Here is a 25,222-nt window from a genome sequence, read left to right as displayed (position 1 = left end):
GCACAGCCGCATCCTAAAATCAAACATTGGAGGTTCTGACAGCAGTTAGTGCCAGATTTTGAAACCAAAGGGACTGATTGTAGAGCAAGGTAGAGCTGTTGTAAAACAAATTAAGAACACAAAGGGGAGGAAGTGATGCTCACAGTGATGTGTGCTATCTGCTTGACAAAAGGAAAACCCAGTGTTTTTCTTCATAGTTTTCTCAGTTCTAATAAGACTTTGCTGAAGTTCATCGCAAAAAATCAACCCACGAGCCCACCGTTTTTTGGTACTCTTACTTTCTGTGGTTTTTGCAAGACAAATGCATAGATAGATCTGTTGGGATCAGCCAGAATATTACGTTGAGGGTGGTTCTGCCTGCGCTAATTATTTACTCGATTTGAGTTGTAGGAAGAACAGACTCCACTGCACATTGCTTCTCGCTTGGGTAAAACAGAGATCGTCCAACTCCTGCTACAGCACATGGCCCACCCTGACGCCGCAACAACTAATGGGTACACTCCGCTGCACATCTCCGCCAGGGAGGGGCAAGTCGATGTCGCATCGGTTCTCCTCGAGGCAGGTGCCTCGCACTCCATGTCCACCAAAGTAAGACAAAGCGCTTTATGTCCCTATTCCAGCAGCACAGGCAGTGTGTGCCAGCACACGCCTGTTCCACGAGGAGCGTGCTTTCACACTGAGAAATGGAACAAATTTGGGTCTTTTGTTCTTACTCGATCAACAGCGATCCAACAGAGTGAAATAATGTATCAGAAGTTCATCAAATTTTGATATATTTTGCTGTCATCTAAAGCTGGGGGTTTGGCTCCCACTGGAGCGAAATACAGGTCATGATAAATGCATGATCCCAGCAGGTTTAACATGTACACGAAGCCCTTGTTTCTCTCTTCCTTATTGTGTTATGGGTAGGGGTTTTTTGGCCAAACTTCTCAAAAAAGAGAAGGGGATGATGATGACACTTTTTAAATGAACAGGCCTGCTTATTCTTCAATACCTTGTTTATTTAAAGAGCAAAATAATTCTGGTCTGTGCTAGGTGAAAGGAATGTTCCTAAATCATACAAGTCAGCATCTCTCCAGTCACTTCTAATGCTGAATCCATTTTCAGTGGTCTGGAGCTGAGGTGTCATATGACACTGTCATGGTTTAGCCCCAGTCAGCATCTAAGCACAGCCCAGCTGCCCACTCGCTCGCTCCCCCCTTGGTGGGATGGGGGAGAGAATCGGAAGAGTAAAATAGGCCATTTTGTCTGGGGTTGAAAAGAAATAGTCTGCAGAATCATTATTGTTTTGTTAGCCAAAAGTGTTCGCCAGTTGATTCCGTACGGAGTGATGAACATGTAAGAAAATAGATAGCTGTGAATAGAATTATGTGCCACGATCTCTTTTCTAAACTTATTGCATGTGATTAAGTGAGAATCGCTTAATTCTCACTATTGTTTTAGGTCCTGAAAAAGTACCCCCCATTTTACAGCTGGAGATTAAAATGTATTTTCGATCAATGGGGTGTCTTCCAGGTTTTAGAAGGCTAAACCAGCAATTTTCAAATTATGATCCACGGATTACTGGGAGTGCTTGATGTTGTCCTTTTATCCAGCTGTTAAATCACATTAAAATGGCTAAAAATACACTAAATACTTTCCTAATTTCCTGTATTGCTTTATCGCAATTGCTTTAATACTGCAGGAACATTCTAGAATTATGAATAGGAAAAGGCATAGTCCACTAGATAATCTCCCAACAAACCTGTGATTCATGAACTGGAAATGCTTGAGATTCCCTGACGCAAACTCTTTTTGAGGTGGGATTAACAGAACAAGATGATAATGATAATAAACATTATGCATCACTTATGTGTCGGGCAAATAGGTCACCGTAGCTCTCCGGAATTAATGGCAGCGGTGCAGTCTGCCACCTACTGTCTTGCATCCATGAGTTTTCTGTAGCAACATTGTTTTTTAAATTAAAAGAATGGGCCAAGAGCATGTTAGTTTGATGTAGACCTTACACCTGTGCTGTCCTGACAAGCATTATTAAAACAAATAGAAAAGGACTGTTTTTAGAAGTCAAGTTTTTTAGTGTTGTCGCAACATGTTTCCAAAAGCATTGCCACTGAGTCAGGCATGACTTCTTTCAGCTGCAGCAGAACTTAGCGACTGCATGGATACATGAGTCCAAACACAAATCGTTCTTCAACAAACTCTCTAAAGGAGGAATGTGAAGTTCAGGGCTTGTCTCACTGAATTTAGTTGGTGTTTCATTGTTACTGGCAACAATTGATACAGGAAATATTTCTAAAGCTGTCATCATGAAACTAAAAAGTGCAGCTGGTTTGCAGTAGAGATTTGAACAAGTGCCTTTATTGCCCACACACTCAGCGTGTGTTGCTCTAGATGTCTGTGTCAAATGTCTGCCATCCTGACAGTGTGTACATAGGGTAGAATAATAAAAGAGGAAGTTTTTTCTTGTATTTCGTGCTCCTCAAAGTGCTTTTAAGAGATGACGCTCTTTCTAGGTATGGCTATAGATTCTGCCAGCTAGAATATAGGTTGAAGAATAAGCATTTAATACGTAGTTCTTAAAAGAAAGATGTCAGCATGACCTGTAACGCAAACATCTGCTTTTTATCTCCTGGAATTTTTCAGAAGGGATTCACACCTTTGCATGTGGCGGCCAAATACGGGAGCCTGGAAGTGGCAAAACTCCTGCTGCAGCGTCGTGCCTCTCCCGATTCAGCTGGCAAGGTACTGATGAGAAAGGAAAACAAAAGGCAGCAGCATTTTGGATTCTTTGCTAGGAAAGAACTGTGTGAAACATGCACGAGAAAGAAGGCTGCGGCTGTTTTCACACCGTAGCTTTGGCTTTGTTAGGGTGGCGTTCCCCCAAGGGTGGTGCTATGTGCTCTGGTTGTAGAAACCGCACTCCCGAGCGCGTGGGGTTTGGGTCCCTGGTGGGAGGGCGCGCTGCACGCAGGTCTGAGGGCAGGTGTGTTTCTGTGGCTCAGGAAGGTGTCTAAACTGTCAAAATCCTAATGCAAAAAGAAGGGGGCAAGACCCGGTTTCCCCCTGTGCTGTGGGAATTGCTTAGCGTGAGCTCTGGGGAGATGGAAACCAGGCCTGTAGCCACAAGCAACCAGGCTGCCCTGATTCACCCTCCATCACCGCTTCTCCCCCACTGACGACTGCCCTCCACCCCTCGCTCCCTCCCTCGCCCCAGTCACCTCACGGACTAACGGCTCCCTAACGCGCCCGCCCCACGCACCGCGAGCGCTGCCTAACGCCATAACCGCCCTTACAGAACGGCCTCACCCCGCTCCACGTGGCGGCCCATTACGACAACCAGAAGGTAGCGCTGCTGCTGCTGGAGAAGGGCGCCTCGCCCCACGCGACCGCCAAGGTGAGCTCCTTGGCCTGCCCGAGAGGCGCGGGGATGGCGTCTGTGGGCAACTGACACGCGCTGCGGCGCGGGCAATGCCCGATCTATATAAAGAAATAAAATTATTGCCAGGGTGTGGGCGGTCAGACGCTGGAAGGGGCTACCTGGAAGGGTTGTGGGAGACACGGAGGTGGTCATAGTGTGATTAGGTGGGCCGCTGAGCGGTGAGCTGGTCCTGGCTGGATGACCCCCTACCTGCATTAGCGTGCGGCGCTCTCAGACCTTCGTTGAAAAAGAAGAAGTAGAATCATTGAGGTTGGAAAAGTTCTCCAAGATCATCGAGTCGAGCTGTCAACCCAACACTACCAGGTCTCCTAAACCATGCCCTGAAGTGCCACATCTACACATCCTTTAAACACCCCCAGGGATGGTGACTCCCCCACCTCTCTGGGCAGCCTGTGCCAACGCCTGACCACTCTTTCAGTGGAGGAATTTTTCCTAATATCCAAGCTAAACCTCCCGTGATACAACTTGAAGCCATTTGCTCTCATCCTATCACTAGTAACCTGGGAGCAGAGACCAACACCCACCTCGCTACAGCCCCTCTCAGGCAGTTGCAGGGAGCGAGAAGGGCTCCCCTCAGCCCCCTCTTCTCCAGGCTAAACCCCCCCAGCTCACTCAGCCTCTCCTCGTAAGACCTGCTCTCCAGACCCTTCCCCAGCTATGCGTCTCTCGCAGCCAATATTTATGTTTGTGAGCTTTAGTCACAGAATCATAGAATGCTCTGAATTGGAAGGGACCTTTAGAGGCCATCTAGCCCAACCCCCCTGCAGTGTGCAGGGACATCTTTAAGTAGACCAGGTTGCTCAAAGCCCCGTCCAACCTGGCCTTGAATGTTTCTAGGGATTGCGCCTCTACAACCTCTCTGGGCAAGTTGTAGCTGGAAGTCACTTTAGTACTGCATAACATTAGAAATTATGTGTATATTCTGACCACACATATAGAGAATTGACTCCAGCGTTAGGAACAGTGTCATGACATCCCTGCGTTAGGCAAAGGCGACTAAAAGGGGAAAATAACGAGGGAATTGGTGCTGATGTCAGAATGTTCTGCCCCGCGTGAGGCTGCTGTTGTCCACGCTGCCAAAGCACGCGGCCCGCCTGTAAAGTGATTGTATCAGAGCTGTTGTTTCCATTGCGGCGCGTGGAGAGCAGCAAAAGCTACAGCTGCGGTGGGATAGTTTGGTAAATCTCCCTTCTAAAAGAAACACAGACCAACAACTGAACACCTCTGCTGTAACCCAGAATTTTCCCCCATAGTGCGGCGTAAAGCAATTAAAGGTGGGAAGTTTTCTTATTGCCAGAAAATACCATCGGTGCCATTCTGCTTTGCTTAACGGTTAATTTGATCAGAAAAAAACTCCTCCCTATTGCTGTTTCCAGCCAGTGCCGTGACTGACACGTATTAAAATTCCATATGCAAACACGCCTCTACCCACATGCTCCGAAAACGCATAATGCAGTGGAGAGCGCGCACCCATCACTCCTCACGGAGAGTGTCGCTCATCAGTCAAAAGTGAATATTTGCAACGTAGGTTATTCAAAATGTAGGTGTCAGGTGTGGGATGATTTGAAGGTATCAGCTGACCACTCCTGCCCACCCTAGCGAGGGCTGGCTTTGTCCAAGTTTAGATGGCAAAAATAACAGACGGACAAAGCAACACAAGAGCAGGGCCACGTGGGACATGTCTGGCCTTGAAGATTTAATGAACTCTTACCTCCAGTAATAAGGGGTAACATAATATAATGCTGGTTTATGGTGTCTGACTTCTTAGCGTTAACTTTATTCTCGTTTTGTTTCCTGACTGGTGTTAGAATGGATACACCCCTCTGCATATTGCTGCCAAGAAAAACCAGATGCAGATAGCTACCACTCTATTGAACTATGGGGCTGAGACCAACATTCTGACCAAGCAGGGAGTCACCCCGCTTCATTTGGCCTCCCAAGAGGGTCACACTGACATGGTGACCTTGCTTTTGGAGAAAGGATCCAACATCCATGTGGCAACAAAGGTAACGCACAACCGGAGACCAAGTACTGCGGGTGGGAGTATCCGGGAAGACGCAAAGTGAAGTGTCAGAAGGATGTCATATTGTCAGGAATTCTCAGCTTCACTTCCTTGTGTACATATACCTATAACTGCAGGAGGGACAGCGGGTGGGTGAACGGTAAACGTGAGAAGGGGGATATCTAGGACTGGCAGATGGATTGACCAGTTAACTTATGCAGGTGATTAATAGCTGTACTGGGTAATGCACGGGAGAAGCTGCAGCTGTTTGCCATGGCCAGAGGAAAACGATGTAACACCTGGCTCTGGTAGAGAGGTTACAGGAGGAAAGGCAGACCAAGAGAAAGTTGTTTCTGAGCATTCGAGAAGGCAGGACTGCAGTCTTTTTGTACCGCTGCAACCTTGCCATCTCTCGGGTGTTTTGCATGTGATCCTGAAGTTGTACGTTAGATGCAAAGGAAGAGGAGTGTAAAATTCAGGAGTTTGCGGATGCATGGGTAGATCTAACGAGATGTGTCAGAAACCTGAGAGCTACAGTCTAAAACAGTTCAGTGCTTTTGCCAGAAAAGGCGCTTTTCCTCATATATTTACCCTTCAGCCTTCTCTCCAAGTGGAAGAAATTGGCAGTGTCTGGCAAATAACAAAACGACAATATTAGCAGAGTAGCGAGTGAGAAAAGTCCTATGGAGGACCTTTCCAGTATTTTTTTGCCCTTTTTTTTTTTTTCATGACAGTACATGACAACTTCTTCATAGAAGAAAAGTTCCTCGGAAAAAAAAAAACCGGTTACTATAGACCTTCATAGGTCACCAGATTTCTTCAGGCATATATATAAGCCTTATTTACTTAAGGTCAGAAGCCTGCAACTTTTGTTCATAGAAGTCAAAAAAGAAGGCTTGCCTCTTATTGTCTGGGGTTAATGTATTATGCTACCTAACAAAAGAGAAGCAAAGTGATTTTCGTTTCTCTTGCAAAACTTGTTCCCTGCTGCATTCACAGGCAAGCACTGTGTGCGCGGTCACAGTGAGCTTTTAGTTAAAGGCTGCATCCATTTCCTTGGCATCTTTGAATGGGATCTATTTCTGGAGTTATTTTCTTCATTCTGACTCGTGCCTGCAGTTGTCAAGGTTCCCTTTCCTGCCTGAGGAGTGGGAAGCACATTCACTGATTTATTAATGGGCTCCTCAGCTTCCCAAGTGACATTATTGTACAAAATCTGAGCGTGATCATTGACTCTGGAAAATTTTACTTGGTGGTTATGGTGGTGTAATAGCTTTGGAGCTGTTTGTCAGCCGGATCAAGAGAAACATCAACTCTACGTTGTTTAAAAAAGCTATAGTTAGGATCTCTTCATGTTTTAAAGATGAGAAAGTGGGAAAGTCTAGGTTTCTCTCCTCATGTAAAGTAGGTTTTATTCTTATTTTTATCTTTATTTCTTTATTTTGTATATTCCCTCTGCAGACTGGACTGACATCCTTACACCTTGCAGCTCAAGAGGATAAAGTGAACGTAGCTGAAATACTCACAAAACACGGTGCAAACCAAGACGCTCAGACAAAGGTAAATCACAGAGTGGCTACTGTCTCCGGTGTGCCAAAGGGTGCTACCACTGTGAAAGGAATGTTCCACTGAGCTTGCAGTTTTACTTCTTTATTCTCTTATTGTAGCTTGGTTATACACCTTTAATTGTGGCGTGTCACTATGGAAACATCAAAATGGTGAATTTTCTTCTCAAGCAGGGAGCAAATGTCAATGCTAAAACAAAGGTAAAGAATTTTTCATTGCTTGTTTTTACTCATTATTGTGAACCCGGTAACCAAGCACTACAAATACGTACCATAGGTGCCTTTTCACTAGGAAACTAATAGTTGCATGGTAGGTGTCAACATACAGTGGTTCATGGCTATCGTGGAATGCCTTCTCTCTGCTACCTTTCACTGTGTAGCGTTCACAAAAGAAGAGTCAGGTAACTTTTTGGGCATATGAAAGAAGGAGGTGGAGAATCAATTTAATTGGGTGTTTTTTTGTGGTTTGTTTTTTTTTCTTTTTACTTGCAAACTAACAAATGCGAGCTTGTTTCTGATCTCATTTACACGTGAGCTTACACCAGTGTGATACCGGTGTGCTGCCAAACTAGCAAGTAACAATTCAGATACTTTGAGGGTGATGCCAGGTTCTCTCCGATCCGCTGGGAGAAGAGTGGGAAGAATTACTGCTGATCAAAGCGGGGGTGGTATGACTTGGGGAGAGGAAGCAGCTGTGGTAGGGGAATGCAGTTTCCTGAAGACAGGTCTGGGGTTTTTTTGAGGGGAATCTGGATACGCTGTTACTGACCAGTTACCCTGAACTCGACCTTGACTGCCTATAGACAAAGCCTGAACGGAATCCACTGACTTTACCAGTTTCTTCTAGAATAAACTGCTGGGCGCAACAGTGATGCATTTTGTGGCACAAATTGTGTATCTCTGGAGTATACCCAGAGAGGTCCTGGTGACAGCGATGGTGTGTTGCATCCCAGATATAATCGCATCGCCCTTATCAGAAAAGGAAGGCTAACTCGGGAGCTGCAGGGCTTCAGCTTAGCTAAAGCTGGCTTCAGGCAATAGCTAGCTGACTGAATGTCTTGGGGTCGACATGAAGAAGTCCATTGATCTTTCTAGTGACGTCCTCAGTATTTGTAAGATCCAGTCAAAATCACAGGCTTGTGGCCTGCTAGTCCCTCTGGCCAGCTCCTCTGTCCCCAGCTGCGACCTGGGCGGGTGGATTCGTTTCTCAAAAAGGCGCTATTTCATCACAGTGGTCGCAACTCGGTGTGGTAAGAAAATAAAAGGTGCTGGCCCATCCCTTGTGAGATCAACCAAAATCAGTGGGCAAAACCCAGGGATTCCAAAAGAACAGGCAACACTATAAGAAAAACAGCTGATGAGAATTAATAAAGCAGACACTAGCAGGATCCAAATGATAGCTGCCAAGACATTCAGCTGAGGTATTTGGAGGCTAAATAAAGGGAAGGACATACTTGTGTCTTTAGTATTAGATCTCTCTCTGTGTCTAAGGGGCCACCGGGCCAGGTTCTGACGCCATTTCCCCAAGTATTTCACTTATTTAGAATAATTTCATTGAAGTCAGCAAGTTTGTATGAGAGCATAGGGCAGTGGTTCTCCAAAGTCTCACGCCTAGGGACCAATAAAAATACTGGCAATCTGTCAGCTGGTACTGTGGACTTGGTTTAAAGAGCAAATCCGTCCTGGCTGGATTCAGGGTAGGCGTGTTAAAGAATAAGTAACCTCTGTTGCAGCTTGGTCTTTAGAGAAAGCCTGCATGATGCTTTGTGCCATCTCCAGGGAAAAATAATATGGCTGAATTGGGTTTTTGAAGGACTGCACTCATATTTAAGTTAAGATAGTGAATTTACCTTGCACTACAGCCTTATAGCAAAATCCTCCTTTGGTTTCTTAGTAGTCCATGCACACATACGGTAAAAGTAAGAACTGTAACAGTTCTGAACTATCACTGTTTAATTAGTGGTACAAAGCGTTACTTGCATCTATTCGTTGGCAAAAGAGATAACTCTCAGAGTGTGCATTTCAGGGCCTGCCCCTGGGCTTTACATAAGTGTACAGTGAGATCAACTTGGTGTTTTCTTCCAGTTTATTCTCCGCTTGCTTTCAAAGCCAATTGCAAATAATTTTGTAAATGAATTGCCTGACTGAACTTACACAATACCATCTCAGATCAACTGGCTGCAGTACGCTTTGGTTATGTTTCTCTATTGTGTAACATTAGAATGAATCACTGGAGCAGATAAGAATATGGAGTTAAGCGTGTTTATTAATACAGACGTTTGTACATGTTTTTAAGTGTAATTACAGCTTGATCAAGCCTTTTGAAGGCAAAGTAAAGCGAAAATTGATTGACATTTGTGATAGGTTTATGTTGTTAACCTTTTAAAAGCACATGGTCTCAAATGACTGCTGTTAAAAAATTATGTATATTTTAAATTGGCTCAAATATTTTAAAGGCAAATCTTGGGGCTTCTGTAGAAAACTAAGATGTGTGAGGAAGAAAAATGTTCTCTGCCTCAGCTATGATCCTGTGTCCTTAGCATGCCACTTTACTGTTCCTCGCTGTTCCTCCCTCTGGTTTAGGAAATGAGGGATTATCCATCTTTCCAGAGATTACTTATATTGTGAGATGAAAGATGATTTGTGGACAAAAATATTCTCTTCCTTTATCTTTTCATCAATCTGGGGAAGGAGTATTATTATGACTGAAGATTTATTATCTTTGGGTCAATTGATGGCATAATTTATTTTTGAAATGTCTCAAAAGGAGCAGAAGGAAGCAGAGCAAAGTGTCTAATCTAATTACTTACTGGTGGTTGTTGTTCTTTGTTTGTTTTTATCATAACCACCGCGGACAACAGAATGGGTACACCCCTCTTCACCAAGCTGCTCAACAAGGCCACACTCACATCATTAACGTTCTTCTCCAGCATGGGGCCAAGCCCAACGCCACCACCACTGTAAGTCTGAAGTGTCAGTGGGAAATTGTTTCCCTGCAGAGCTGTTTTCTTTCCTTTCTTAGGGCTTGAGAGCAAGCCTTTCTTTTGGTGAAAGTACTCCTCATACAGCTGGTTGTCAGATGTGTAAATGTAACTTCCTCGTCTTTTCCCTATCCTCTTAAGGTAGTTCAGATCAGATCTCACTCATTGTGCCCTAAGCTAAACGTGAGCTGGGGAAGCTGGCCTCTGAGCTGCAGGGTCAGGCTGGCCACAGCTAGCTGTGCTGTGCTTGTTCGCTTGCCCTCTGCCTCAACGCTTCCATCTGTAAATTGGCATCTCGATAAGGATTTTTCCATTAAAATTACAGGGAAATAATGAACCTGGGCTTTTTTTGAAGATTTAGACCCAAATTTCTGTGCCTCTATCCGCTGGATCTGTTTCAGGTTCTTACTGAGTTCGCTGATGTTAATGGCTCCTCAAAGACCGTCAATAACCTCTGGCACAGCTCCTTCTCTGCAGTCAGCCAGGAATGCAACTGTCCTATTTCATGTTGATGTTGTTATTAGTCACCTCTAATTGGGTAATCTTTAAAATGCAGCCAGAACGTCCAAAAATCCTGTCATTCCCCAGAGTGGGTCAGGTTTCCATGTACATATACTGCGCGTGCTTAAATCAGCGCTGGCGCCCTGTTTGGCCCGGGAACGATCACGTTGAGCAATCTTCTGTGAAGTTATCCAAAATAGCAGTTTATGCACCAGATCATCAAGCGAGAGACCATTGTAGCCAGCTTCTGGGGCTGTAGGTACTACTGGGCATATTCAACCGAAGGTCTCTTGCTTTCAGTCCTCGTGTCGGGGCTCTCGTGCCCAAATCTAACCCAAATCCAAGCAGGGTCTCAAGGACGTGTCTTTACTGCACACTCTGCATGCTTTCTCAGGTACTAGGTCTGTTCTTGTCCACACATAGCAACATCTAGCTTGAGATAAGAGAAAATTTCGACCTGAGACGTCTGGCAGGGGGATATGGGAGCGTGGGATATGAGCAGTCGCAAGTGACAGTAGCAGTCAAATTATTTGTGCTGCAGAGATGCTAATCTATTCATATTGTGCTGCTAAGCCACAAACACTGTGTTGCTTCAGGGTTGCTGAGCTAGACTAATATAGAAGAACCTAAATTATAGATGAGTAAAGCCAACACTGAAGTAGACAGAAGCCCTTGGGCTGATACCCTGCACACTGTGCAGTGGCGTCACAAGAGAAATTATTTCAGAGCAGAGCGCGGTGCAGTGGCTTTCCATGATTCCCCCCGTAGGCCAGCATGTTGTCCTTTGGTTCAGTGCAAAATAACGTACAACAAATCTGTGTAGAGCTTTTTACAAAGAATCATGGAACACATCCCTTCCTCCCCTCCCCAAGCTGAGTGATGTGGGGACTGTAGACTGTCGATGATCCAGGGTGTGAAATGGAGATAAATAGACCTAAACACTTACTAAACTATCACTTCAATGTCTGTCTGGTGAATGGCACATCTATATATCATGGGCATTTAAACGGCAAATAAATTTAATTAAATGGGAATTAGTTCCCCACCCCCCAGCCTTACATAGGTTGTTTTTGTGTGTGTTAAGTCGTTAGCTTTTGTGTACTTTTATTGGCCATACGTGCTTGTTGTAAGGAGAAATAGAAGTGTATGGGGACAATACAGGTGTAATCTTGTGTTCCCCAAAGAGGGAATTGTACCTGATAAAGATTTAATGGTTTCAACTGGAAGCGAAACTGTAATGTTTTAGAATACTTTTTTTAGAAAGTATTTCTGGTGCAGAGCCATTTATGCAAAATAAAACATGAACTTCTGCAGACAAGACACGTTCAGTCTCGTGAAATTTGAGCACTGAAGGGTTAAACCATACAGGGCTTTTTTATTTAGAATAGCAGGCAGTTGTAAGTGTGTTGTGTTACCATGGAAATCAGGGCTATAGTCTTAAAGAAGTTACAAAGACAGAGTCAGATGTAACAGTAAAAAAACAGTGATTTTCCTAGGCTGTGTCTTGTTTTGGATGGAAATGCTGGCTCATGCAGTGTTGAGAGTGATCTCATTGGTTCACATCACAATCCTCCCTCTCATTGCGCTCTCTCTCTCTCTCCCCCCTTCTCTCTTTTCTCTTCAGAATGGTAACACTGCCTTAGCTATTGCGAGGCGTCTGGGATATATCTCAGTGGTCGATACGCTGAAGGTTGTAACGGAGGAGATTACTACCACCACAACTGTGAGTTGCAGATGCATTAAAATGTCTCTCTTCTTTATTCAGAATGTTGTCTTTCTCGTCTTCCCTCAGACTCTCCATGTACCTCTTTCCTTTTTTTTATTTTCTGCTGTTAGCCCCCCCCCCCCCCCCTTCTGTTGGATTTTTGCAAAAGTGCTACAGTGCTTTCAGTATATCGTCTAAGCATGTGGAAGTGTGCGCAACACAACAGGCTTCACTGAGCTGGGTAACAAAATCTATGGGCATACGGATGGAAACCAACTATTCAAAAGCAGAGTAAAACTTTTTTTCTAGGTAGGAGCCTGAGCTGCACACCCAAACTTCCCCGAAGTTTGTGCGTTGTTGTTTAGATCCTGTCCTGTTTCTCCGTTTCTCTTCTCACCTCTCCTTTTCGGTCTGTCCTTACATTTCCACACTTTTGACACCTACTGAGGCACAACCGTTGCAGCATGCCACAGCAAGCTTCTTGGCGTTTGGATTGTACCGGCCAGGGAGTGGTGCTAAGCTTAACGATGCTCACTAGGTAGCTCTAAATCACATAAATCGTCTTTTTACTCGAGTCACTTGCAGTTCAAGTAGATCCTTTTCTTTTTGCAAAATACAAAAGAATCCTTCCTGATGTGCTCAGTCCTCCACACTCTTGGTAGTCTGTATTTTGACTTCAGGGTTTGTGGATGTGCTGAGCAGCAGCAGGCTGGTACTGTTCCTTTAAGCCAGGAAAAACGGATGTATTCTGACACTTTGGGAGGGGAAGGTTTTCTCTTCTTGGACTTTTACCTCCCATCTGCAAATGTTTTAGCAGGTAGGAAGGGAGAACGTTACCAGTAGTGCATCATTTAAGAAAATAATTTAAATTTCAATTACTGCATTTTATCTTGAAACACCATTTTAGGGTCATGCCTTTTTTTTTAAATGCAAGAGAGAATAGCAGTCTAGAAAACCTATCAGATCTAGATGTCCTTTAGGAGCTCAGAGGCATAAAAATCCACAGATTACTTAAAAGATGCCACTACTCAGTCAGGGAGAGGGGTAGAGGAAGGGAAGAAATCTGACGTCTCTTGTAAAGAAATGGGAAAATAATTTTGATTTTTGCCGCATGCTGATGGCAAGTCCCACTGATAATAACCGAGGAAGGTGGAATAAAAGCAACATGGCATAAGGTTACAAATAGAGCGAGGCATAATTTATTAATGACCTGCAAAGATCAGACTGAGTCAGGTTTGGACAAGGATTTCCAGCATAATTCCAGAAGTCGGCTAATAAAGACTGTATGGTTTTGTCATTACGTATTTTGTGTTCGTATTTAATCATATAGCGCATCACAGACACACGTGCGTAGACACATGTATTGTTTCAGAGATTTAGAAAAAGAAAACCTAGGTAGAATTTTTCAAGAAACTTCAGCTTATTTCAAAAGTATATTTTCTAGCCTCAAATGACACCCTTGCTGTTCTCTGAGCTGTGTCCTGGCACGCTTTTTTCCATTTATGCCTGATGTAAGTTGTAACTTCCTTTCCATCATGCATTGTGTTGCACTGTGGAGCCTCGTGCCTTGTCATATGGAAGTATTAGATGCTTTGTAATAATAGGGATTACACTCTGAAAAGACACCTGTGAGTTATTTACTTTGGGTAAACGTTTCTTAAAACTTTGAGGGTAATGGATTTTCCTACCAGATACCAGATGCTTGGGGTTTAGGACCAAATCAAATACTGAGCCTTACTTGCATAGTTGACCTCTAATGCTTGCATATAAGAGAAATCTGAAATCTTGAGCTGTGTCTGTGCACAGAGCACTGCTTTTAAAAGTCAGGTGGGAACCCTTAATAAACTCAGCAGACTTTTCAGCTATGAATTTGCCTGAATCTTGTCCCTTAGGGATATATTGAATAGAAACCTCTGGTGGTGGTGTTCATGGTGGGTCACGTTGATTAAACATAATTCTAAATTATGCAAGTCCTAAAAAGGAGGGATAAATCACAGGCACTCCTGCAATAAAGTTCTCCAGATGGTGAGGTTGGTGTTGCCAAACCAGAACACAGCATTTAGCACTGAAAAAAAGGTGCTGTCGCCATAGCTACTTCATTCTCTAAGGTTGTAGCCGAATGATGCATGGAGGAAGTTAGGCCGATGCTTTATTGATATTCAAGTCACTGGTGTTTGAGATGGGGAAAAGATCTCCAGTGCCAAAGGCTTTGGTCTGACCTTGAACAATTTTTCCTCTTGCTTGCATTGGTGTTGTTATTAGTGGAGCCACATGAACATAAAGCAATAGAGAGAATGAAGTGTGCTTGTTTTTACTCACAGACTAGAGGTGAATAGGTAATAAACAAGCAGGTAATAAAAATAAAGAATAAGACAGACTTTGAAAGGTTTGCTATGCAATCAAGTTTTGGGGTCTTTATTCAAGCAGGCCTAGTCTTCCCATGGACAAATGAATACATGAGGAGCTCTGAGGTTGTTTACAGCACACTGCTGCGGAGTAAGTAATCGCTGAATGTATGTATAGGTTTATATACCTGAATTATACATCTGAATTATTCTATGCCGCCAGGTGAAAATCTGGCCTTACGATGAAAGTCTCAAATACAGAAGCCTACAATAAAGTACATAATTGAATTCTCAGTGGGACTAAACAGTAGGAAGTTTGAGAAACATACACTGGACAGTTTTCAAAGTGGGCCATTCCTGGGGCTAGAGATGGATTTTAAATTTTGCGAATATTTGACATTTCTAATGCGCCTATCAATTTTAAAAATTCCAGTATTGTATTGAAAGCTCATTTAAAAACATTCATTCACAACTTCTGTTCGGAATTGATGTAGAATTAATGATTCTTGCCGAGTTCAGTGTTCCAGAGATGGCATTACAGATTTTTTGTTCTCTGAAGCACGCGCGCATGCACACACACACTCTCTCTCGATGCTGTTTTCCAAACTTTATTTCAATTATTAAAGTTATATTTTTCTCTGACTGAAGGGAAAATCAGGAAGTAAATAATTACTTCCCTGTAAATCAATAATAATGTCTGAGAGCCTCTGTCAGAGACCAGCTCGTTGTTATTCAGGGGCCTGTAAAAACCTAATTTATTAATAAATTGATATAATGATAAATAAACCTTAGTTACTAGGGCCTGCAGATCTAAGGTAATAGACAGGATACAATGTGCCTCTGTACCCATAGCTTGTGGAGTGGAGTTTTGTAGCAGCCTTGCACTTTCGTGTTCCTCTAATCAAATTTTGTACATGAAATCTGTATATTATGTACAGGTTTTGTACAGAAGCTAAGGCTGGGAACCAAGCTTTCTTGAATAAACGTTGGTCGTACGGCAGATGTACAAAACCTAGCATTTGCGACTCCTAGGCAGACCCCTTCTTTCCCCTTTCTTCAGAAGTTGGTCGCCTCCTCCTGCCTTTGTTTTTTTTCCCTGACTTTTCAGTTATTTTACGTAAGTAATGTACGAACTGGCAATAGAGAATTTGTAATACACTTTGTGTAGCTACAGTTGCAGTGGCAATTACAATTACAATGCCAGTAAATTGGTACTCAGGTACAGTGCTTGCCACTTCGCATGAAAAATATACAGCCCCCTTCACCTAGGTTTATTTCTTTAGCTCGGCATCAGTGATTTTCTTTCATTTACTATGTATTCGTTAACTTACTGCTGTGTTGCTGAAGAGATGAGGTCAACATCACCCGAACGATAGCGTCTGTCGTCGCTGGCTTTGTCACCCCACTGCGGCCTGACATTTCGATCTGAGGAAAGCCATGGGAGTGCAGGGGGGGGAAAGTCAAAAATATTGGTGGAGGCGTTCAGTGAATATAAACTAATTTTCAACGCAGAACATGGGTCTTGAAAAACACCGCACCAGAAATAATTAATTGTCTTGAATCATGGGTAAGAGTGAATTTCGGAGGCCTAATTGGGATTGCCGTTTGGAGTAAAGGGCGTTGTTCTTTCCCTCTGCCTCAGGAGGGTGAACTGAAAACCGCTGTCACAGTTATATTTATTTATTTCAAAACCATAAAGCAGACTTTTAAAACAGATTTCTGAGGTAATTAGACTGTTGGTAGCTGGTATCTACAAAAGTGCGTTGTCTTACAATAATCAAGAACGCTCGCTCTGTCGGTTTGTTAGAAATAGAGGAGCGTACGACAGAATCGGGAAATACCCAGTAAGTTTTGTGCAACAAAAGCCGCCATTGACTTCACTGCTTGATATCAGTGGGCATCCTCCCAAAAGCGTGTTGCATAAGGGACTCGGGATTTGGCTGACATTAATTATCCCTCAGGTTTTAGGCTCTTTTCACTATTTCTGCATGTAATGTAAATTTATGCTTGATAGATAGCATCCACAATAGGGAGTGAGGTACTACCTCAGTGGGAGTTTCACAGGACGCGTGGCCTCCTGACCTTCCTCTCCATGCCAAAGGGGCACATCTGCTCCTGCGTACCTTAAAGAGCAGTGTGTTGACTCCCCTCCACAGCTCCCCAGTTCAGCTGACTGGCTGCAGATCTGGGTGGAGCCAAGGAAATATGTATTTCTTCTGTTGTGACTGATACTGTTCTGATCGCTGCTCTTTTTTAAGTCCTTGGTATTTTGTCTCCTGTATCGTAACACACTCAAAGAGTTTCCTGCAGGCAACTTTTTCACACCTTGCCCTTCCTACAGTTTCTCTCATTATGTTCTTCACCTTCTCCAGTGTGTTTCTTGATGCTAAAAGGATGTCCCCGTTCTTGATTCAGCACCCCTGACCATATTCTGTTTCCCCCAGAAGTCATTTATGAAGATAAAATCATACACCAAAAAAAAATCCTCTAGTGTTCTCCTAGTCTGTGCTCTCACAGTTGAACAGTGTCGTCCCAGATGTCCTCTGTCCGTACTTGCCTTGTATCACAATATTTTAAGCTTTTAGGTGCATAAAATATATCAGAATCTTCAAATAACTTTTTTTCCCCCCCGATGTGTATGTGATTTGGGGGGAATGTACATGATTTATGAAAAGGATATCATTAATATGCAGTGTAGTCACTTGGGGGGGGAAGGAGAAATGTTTCAAGTGATCTGTGTAAATCCTTCACATCTTTTTTTACTTGAAAAATTTCACATCATTCATAACTTCATTTCCAAATGCTTTACGATTTAATAATTTCCATATGCCACATACAACTTTCTGAAGCTCTTCTGTAGACATTACCTAATTCATTTTAAAATCATCTTGGAAACATTGAGCTGCATTGTTCTACATGCACCATTTATAAATACGTTTGCTGAGAGCTTTCTTTTCTTTTCTTTTATTCCACTGACCAGCTCAATGTTTTTGATTTATTTTTTTATTTTTGTACTTTTCTGCCAGAATAAATGTTACCTTATACAGCACTGAGAATGGGAGCTCCTGGAATAAAGAAAAAAGTAAAGTTAGGGGAAGGGGAAACACGTTCTAAAACGTCTCAGCAGATCGCATTGCTGTTAAAAATATCCTGCTGTAAACTTTGCTTCTTCTTTGGGTGTTTAATTTGAGGATTGATGATTCTGTCTTTGCAGACTGTAACGGAGAAGCACAAGCTAAATGTACCTGAGACAATGACTGAGGTCCTGGATGTTTCAGATGAAGAAGGTGAGCAACTTTGCTAAGTTTCTATTCCGTATCACTTACGTAACCTGTATTATAGGCTCAGGGTGGCTGCTTAAGTACTCTGACATCTTCATTTTGCGGTGCCTGAAATGAAGTTCTATGTAACGGCCTTTCTTTAATGATGTAGTCGTTATATCATTTAAATAAAGATGCCAAAAGTTGACCCAAACCAAAATCCTGGACACCTATGTCTTTTTCAGAAAAAGCTTATCTGAACCGAATCGACAAATGAGAACATTTCCCGACTTCAGATTTTAAAATTTAGATGTAGAGCTGTCCAAAAGCTGGGTTTGACCCTCCCGTAAAGAGGAATTTGAGCAGTAAATTTTTTGGATCAATGCCACCTATCTGAGATACATATATCTAGGTGTTGTGCCTAATTGGAAACGTTTGCGTAAGAAGCTGCGTAAGGCGGAAGGTGAGGAGGCTGTTCCCTTGAGGGAGCCCTTGGCACACACGAATCACAGATACGTACGGCATGACATGAAGTGACGCCATGCTAATAAGTTTGGCAGTTTGGTTTCGGGGTCTAGTGCACGTGCAGACAGGAGGCATATGCTGTACCGCTTAGCGAAGTCCCAAGAAACTTCTGTGAGCTTCTGGAGGGATTGATGAAGTACCATGGTTTTATACGGCACAGAATTAAGGAAGTAGCTTTAAAACATCTCCTTCTAAAAGTTCACGAATGACTTATTACAAATTTTAATCACAGTGGTATCTGATAGATATCCACACATTTGCAAGGATTTTCTAAGTTCTTCACCCTTGGCAGTGTTAATTAATCTTACAGTATCTTACATATGCCATTTTGCGGTGGTTATTATTATTTCAGGCAAATAATTTGTATTAAGTAAGTTGCCTAATTTCAAAAAGTCCTAGGGATTTAGGAACACAGGTCACGGGGTTGGGGGTTTTTCCTTTTACAAAGAAATGCACTTGTGGTTCTAAATGGCACTGTAAGTTAATGGCATTCATGTTCCTAAATGGCTTGTGTTACTTTTTGAAGTGGGATTTATGCTGATAAATGGGTTACACCCTTGAGAAAATAGGATGTTTAGGCGCCGGATACTGCTACTTTTTTAATGCTTGCAAAGCCACAAGCGGAAGCAAACAAGTGTGATTCAAAAGACATTCTTTTCTGCTGCATCACGATCAGTGAAATGATTTCTCTCAGGTGTCTTTTTGCTACATTTTCTGTGTTTGAACAACGTTCAGCTACTTGTGTCATTATTGTGCTAAATGGCCTTTAAATTGTTAATAGCCTTATGTTCACTTTGTTGAATTCTCTCCCAGTCGTTTGAATGACCATTTAACCATCTTTAAATCCACAAAACCGAGTATGTCTTTCTACAAGATCGATACAGGGTATTCCTTTTTCTCAAACCAATTTATATGTTGCACAGCCTTTAAACACTCTGATGATGATCGCTTCAGTGATGGTGAAGCATATAGTGGCACAGGTGCCGTTAGCAGAAGTTCGTGGAGTAAGACTTACAAACTTTCTCTTTTTGTTTAACTCTGGTATAGTTTTTTTGTGTTGAAGCAACGTGAATTTGCTTAATCTGGGTGCCTAACACAGCTCCTTTTTATTACTTCTGAAGTGTGGCTGGGCGTGTGTTTCCTGAAAGGTGGGAGGAAGAAGGGAAGCTAGAAAACCCAGTATTTGTTGTTATCTGTACGTTGACTATGTTGGCAGAACATACTGTGGCCACCCAGCATGACTAATGCTCTCCAGTGCTTCGAATTAACATTCTCTGCTTTTTGTTACCATCTCACTCCTGCTGCTTGTCCGTAGCCGGCAGATACAGCGTAGGTACCGCGGCACATCGCTGCTCAAGGCTCAGCCCTGAGCACTCGTACAGACAGCGGCGCTGTGATCCCGCTGCGGGTTGCTAGGCAGGCTGGTCACAGTTAAAGCGCCCCACGCCGTTGTCCTTGTAAAATCTGTTTCTACAGAGAAAACACTCAGGAAGTTGCGAAAATTCTTGATGTGGATGGTTCTTGTCACGGGAACTTAAGAGAGCTGGGGGCAGGAGGAACTGCAGAACTTTTTTAATAAAGAGGATGAACCTTTTAGCGATGGGGTAGCCTCTGTAAGAGGCTAGCAATAAGGTTTCTGTAGTGCTGTGTTTTCAGCCGCTTTAAAGTAGCGCGATATGCTCTGAGATAAATCAGCGTGACACGGTAAACCTGCCAGCTGTAATTATGTAATTATAAAGTTGGGCACGAGAAGAGTACTTGAGCAAGTAAGTATTTCAGGTCCCGTTGTAGACCTTGTTTGTCACCGGTGATAAGTATTTTGCGTTTTGCCCGGGAAGCGGTTATATTGCATAATGTATGCTGTCGCGTTGATGATAGAGTACTCGCATTCCTAAAACAAATCCAAGTGCACCATCCAGTCGTAGCAGTATATGATAAAGGACCATATAATCTACCAAATAGCTCGGCTTGGTATGCAAGGTCCTGCTCTGTGTGGCCTACTTTAAAATATTAGGGCGTTTTCAAAACATTATTTTATTAGCATTTAAAACGTTAGAATGGACTGAGAGTCGCACTAGTTCTTCTTTAATTTTCATACAGCATTTTTATGTTTAGCAATTGTATTATTATTCAGAACTCTTTACCTTTTACTGTACCTGAAATTTTTTTTTCCTTTGAACAGAAGCAGGTTATATTTTTTATTTAAAATTGCCTTTTTTTTTTTAAATTAGATTACTGGTTTTTAGATTATAAGTATCAGAGTTAAGTACAGAAGCAGGTATGCATTGTCAAGGAAAGAGAAACACACATGCCAATAACAGACTAGATGAAGTTGGATTCATAAGCTTTTGCACAAGGGTCACGGAAGAAATGGGAAAAGGGAACTTCATAGGCTAGCAAAAACACAGTTATAGAAAAATCCTATGTCCCCTGCTGTAAGCCTGGTATGGTCCTACCTGATTCAGATATTCCATGGCATTAATAAGTCTTTCCTGCTTTGTGACCATCAGGGCCAGAGATGCATCAGCACAGCTTTATTAAGCGGTTTATTCATGCACCACAGAAACACATACATGCAAGTGTGTGTGTTTCTGCTGCTTTCTCTCTGCTGTAGTCCACCGTGAAGACTATTTGAGGATAATCATCCATTGCTACTTGCAAAAAAGATAAAGAAGCGCTTCTCCTTAAGGATAGGGATTGCGCTACAGATTCCCACAGCCTCAGCTGTGAAGAGATGTGGTTTCTGAAACACGTATCCGTGCCAGCAGAAATGCTTTGTGCGGATGGAGTTTTACGAAAAAACCCGCGTGTTTATCGTGGTATCTATCTTAGCTGTTGGTGTTGCTGCCAAGTTTAGTTCCTTTGAAGCTGTTGCCACAAGAGAAGCAATTTGCACCTGAGGGATCCTTACAGCAGTGAAGGGCAATTACTGCAAAGCATCTTGTGCAATGTATTTCAGTGACTTCTACAGAATTAGTGAAGTTAAGCACAAGCAGATGTTTCTGTTAGGGCTGAGTCGGTGTAGACACACATGAAAGTCTAGAAAAGGCAGGAACCTTTTTTTAGATTCTCCCCTGTGTTAATATTGTGTTGAGGAGCATGTTGCTGCTTCTCTGTACTCGTTCTGCACGTTATTTTTGTGGCAGAAAAGCTGTACAAATGGGCAATGGTTTATCATTGTGACTCCCACCTGAGAGGGTACAGTCAGTGTAGCGCTGCGATACAAGGCCAACCAGTAAAACAGGTCATCGAAGAGCTCTCCTTTGCGTCTCTTTGGGCCTCCTCATCTCCTGCTCTGCTTTCAGTCCAGCTAATTTTCAAAAGCTCGGGTTTCACTGTCTCTCTGAGACTAAGTTCTGGCTGCTGCAAGGAGTTGTCATAGCTCTAACCACACTTTCCTACAGCCTCCGTTATGTCAGCACAAACGTTTCACCATGTGGTGAACCAACCCAGAGAACTGATCTGCCTGAAAATTCATCTCTTTGTTTGTTCTGACAAGTTATTTTTCGGCCAGACTACTTCTGTAGGCAGAAGGGAATGGAAAGGCTGAAGCAGAAGGTGGGACACCGTTGTCGGAAGCAGCGTGCCCCTGAGATGGCTGCCGCAAGGGTCAGTTCACACCGCACCGTAATTAATGCTGCCATTTCAATTGCAGAGAAGCGATAGGCAAGTGTTGAGCAAACGATTGTGTGCAAATAGTCAATGGAGTCTCAAAAATCAGTTGGAATCACAATATTCAAAGAAGAAAAAGCGTCTCTTTCATGAGGGATGCCTGTCTAAAAGTTGCCGAAGGATCAACCCTATGCCTGGCTGAGACACAAGGGGATGTTGTTGGCTTTTTTAAAAAAAAACCCTTGTGTTTCTTAAAAAAAAAATTAAAAAATAATGATGTAAACTTAAAAAGAAGGTGATTAGGAGGTTGAATTTGCTGAAGTGTTTCTAAAAATGGAAGCATCATCATCACATGTCCTTAAATAATGTCTAAAATAAAATATGCATTAACGCCTCCATAGGATAATGACCTAGTGTCAGGATGTTGCATTTTTCCTCTCACCGAGTTGCTTATTTTCCTCCTTTTTAGTGTTAAAGCTTACTCAGAATTGTGATACTACATCATTCAAACATATTCACAGTAATAGTATCTGTGTAAAAGCGGGGTTCACTATCCCCTCGTGAACATACATCAGTGACAAGGTGGTATATCTATGAACGACTGCATCACTTAAGGACACCAAAAATGTGATCTCAGATTCCAGAAAGCGGTTCACAGCTAATCCATACCTGATCACATCAGATTTCTGACTAAAAAGAAAAAAATCCTTTTTTGTTATTGAAAACAGTTATTTCCAGTGTAGACATATTTTTCCAGTGTAGAGAAGCTATCAACAGAGAGAACTTTCAAACCGCCTAGGAAGCCTGGTTCAGCCATACACTCAAAAAGGACGGAGGAGTTGCTACTTTACAGACAGACGCTCCACTAGGGTTCAGGAATTTGTTTTTGGCACTGTTGGCGATTCCTAAATGACTGTGGAAGTCCCTCCGATTATCTTGGTCTCCCAGTTGTGGGATGGGATAACAATAAGCTGCTGATTTCCTTAATAGCGTCTATAACAGCAGCAAACAGTGCTAAAATATGACAGTGAATTACCCGAGTGCCTCCGCACGTGGCCTTACAGAACACTCATACTACGGCGTATATGTGAGAAATGAGCGGTTAAGTCTGGGCAGAACTCATTGCTGTTGTACGTGCACATAATTCCACTGGCCTAGTGGCTTAGTTAGCTGGAAGTCTTAAGGAATAACTTTCCTTAATTAAACCTGGAAGTTAAAGTTGCGGCCAGTAACTGTTCTTGGTTAGACTTAAGTAAGTTGCTGTTGCTGCACATTAAAACACTGTAAATTCAGAATTAATTCACACTCTAAATTAAGCCTCTTATAAGCAGCAGTATAAAATGTAGCCAAAGATTGTTGATTTACAGAAGTAAATCAAAAGCTACGTATTACAAGTTTAATTGAAACAAGGTCATCCAAGATGAAGGGAGATTCTTCTCTGGAAAGTTGCTTTTGTTTACATGGTATTGTTGAGATTACTCCCCCCCCCTCCCCCCCAAGCAAAATGAGATATTTTTTTTCCCTAAGTGCCAGGTGTGCAAAAGCAACGGGAAATATGAAAATTTGTTGGTTTTTTTTTCATTCAGGTGTAGCAACGCAAAAGGTCTTACTTGGATTTTTTCATTTAAATATTTTCACAGAGAATATAGGGTGGGGTTTTTTTTGTAGTATCTGCTATTGTCATTGGAAAGGAATGGAATTTGTTGGGGTAGAGTTGCTAAAGATTGCTCTCTTGTCAACATTTTAGTAAGGAAAAATAGGAGGTTGTGGTTAGGTTGCAAAAATTTTGGCAAAAGTTATAAAGAAGCGGCTGGTTTTCATTTGCATCAGTGTTGTTGACAAAAAGTAGAATTGCCCAGGTTGGCAATAATAAATGATGTCAGTGAGGTGTGTAGGCATGACCCAAACTACAGACAGACATTTGTTAGTGCAAGGAAGGAATATTGCAGGGGCGTGACCAGGCGACACTGCTGTATTTTACTTACACGTTATTTCCTAAGTTGTTATTTTATGAGCAAGGTAGAGCACTGAATTATTTTCTTCAGAGATCGAAGTTATAGGGGGAACCTGTAACACCTTGTTCATTGAAGTAAATAGTTGTCAGGGAAATGTATTTTTGACTAGTCTTATCCATCTGATCTGAATCTGCCTTTAAAGCTACTGGTTGTTAATCCCACTCATGATTAATAAAAAACAGTTACTTTTACATTTACATTAATCTTAATTAGCTAAAGATTTTATGGCTGCTGACAGTACTTACAGATATTTTGTAGGCAAAGTGAGCTGTCCCGGTCAGAGGAGCGTTACCCTTTCCGTGGGCAGCAAATGTCTTGGGCTGTTGTTCCCTGGACCAACATGGCTGTGAAAGATAACCTGTGGGTCAGTACGTAACGTTACATTTTTCAAAGCGCTACATAAAAGAGCGGTGCTTGCCCTGTGATTTTCACAAAGGCAAAATTAGTAAATACTTTGTATCCTTGGGAAGAACGAAAGGACTTTTTTCCCCCCCTTCTTTTCACTTTAATGCATAGAGTGTCTTGGTCAGCAGATTTGTTGGGAGCCATAGTTATCTTTACTAGACACGCTTTCCTTCCTTAGTGCCCAGTGTGTTTCATACCATGAGGAAATTTCCCATTTCACAGGCAATATTTACCCAGTTTAAGGTGAATTTTCCTTTTCTGTGAGAAGAAAGCAGCGTTCTGATGGAACAAACAGCTAAATGAGTTCTCCATCACTTTCCCCACTATGTTCTTTTAATGTCATTTCCTGCCCAGAATTCTTTGTGGGATCTGCTTTATTGCTCCTCTTGAAACTCTGCAGAGAACTCATTCAAGTCCCAGTTTGACTGTGCATGCCACAGGAGCCCCACCACACCTCAGACTTTTTAGCATGCTGGTTAGTATCGACGACCTTCCAAGGCTTCTGTGGTTTGGGGAGGTAGAGGTAGTTTGTTCTGGTCCATTTCTAAAAAGGCAGTGCTTTTACTCTTTGTTACCTAGATCCAACAGGACAACTTTATAAATACCATAGTAGCCACCTGTGAATTCATTTTGCAGCGTGATTATTTGTGAGAAAATAAAACCGAGGCGCCTTCCCCTCCCCACAGATGCTGAAGGGTGGAAATACAGATTTTTTTACTTTTCATTTCCTCCACCTTCTGTCTTTCCGCAAGTGCTGCATTGAGCTACCAATAGCTGACGTGACTGATTCACATCAATGTGTGAAGCCCTGATTTCCTGACTGGCTAAATATAAAGAAATTTAAAGCATTAGCCAAACTGTAACTCA

The 25,222-nt window shown here is 42.6% G+C and overlaps 1 protein-coding gene across 32 annotated transcripts in view; it reads left to right on the top strand.

The window, feature by feature from the left end:
• Positions 1–25,222, top strand: part of ANK2 (ankyrin 2) — a 375,969-nt gene that overhangs the window by 274,992 nt on the left and 75,755 nt on the right. For 26 of the 32 annotated variants that reach the window (XM_064450621.1, XM_064450596.1, XM_064450601.1 and 23 more), the window contains 9 exons: positions 391–588; positions 2,644–2,742; positions 3,296–3,394; positions 5,248–5,445; positions 6,903–7,001; positions 7,109–7,207; positions 9,868–9,966; positions 12,113–12,211; positions 17,753–17,825. In XM_064450621.1, the coding sequence (XP_064306691.1) occupies positions 391–588; positions 2,644–2,742; positions 3,296–3,394; positions 5,248–5,445; positions 6,903–7,001; positions 7,109–7,207; positions 9,868–9,966; positions 12,113–12,211; positions 17,753–17,825 (1,063 nt within the window). The remainder of the gene's footprint in view (positions 1–390; positions 589–2,643; positions 2,743–3,295; positions 3,395–5,247; positions 5,446–6,902; positions 7,002–7,108; positions 7,208–9,867; positions 9,967–12,112; positions 12,212–17,752; positions 17,826–25,222) is intronic. The other 6 variants (XM_064450620.1, XM_064450602.1, XM_064450600.1 and 3 more) reach the window with 1 other exon arrangement.

Source organism: Phalacrocorax carbo, chromosome 4, assembly GCF_963921805.1.
Source record: "Phalacrocorax carbo chromosome 4, bPhaCar2.1, whole genome shotgun sequence".
Lineage (NCBI taxonomy): Eukaryota > Metazoa > Chordata > Aves > Suliformes > Phalacrocoracidae > Phalacrocorax > Phalacrocorax carbo.
The sequence above is the reverse complement of the archived record's forward strand: the minus strand, read 5'-3'. Positions and strand labels throughout refer to the sequence as shown.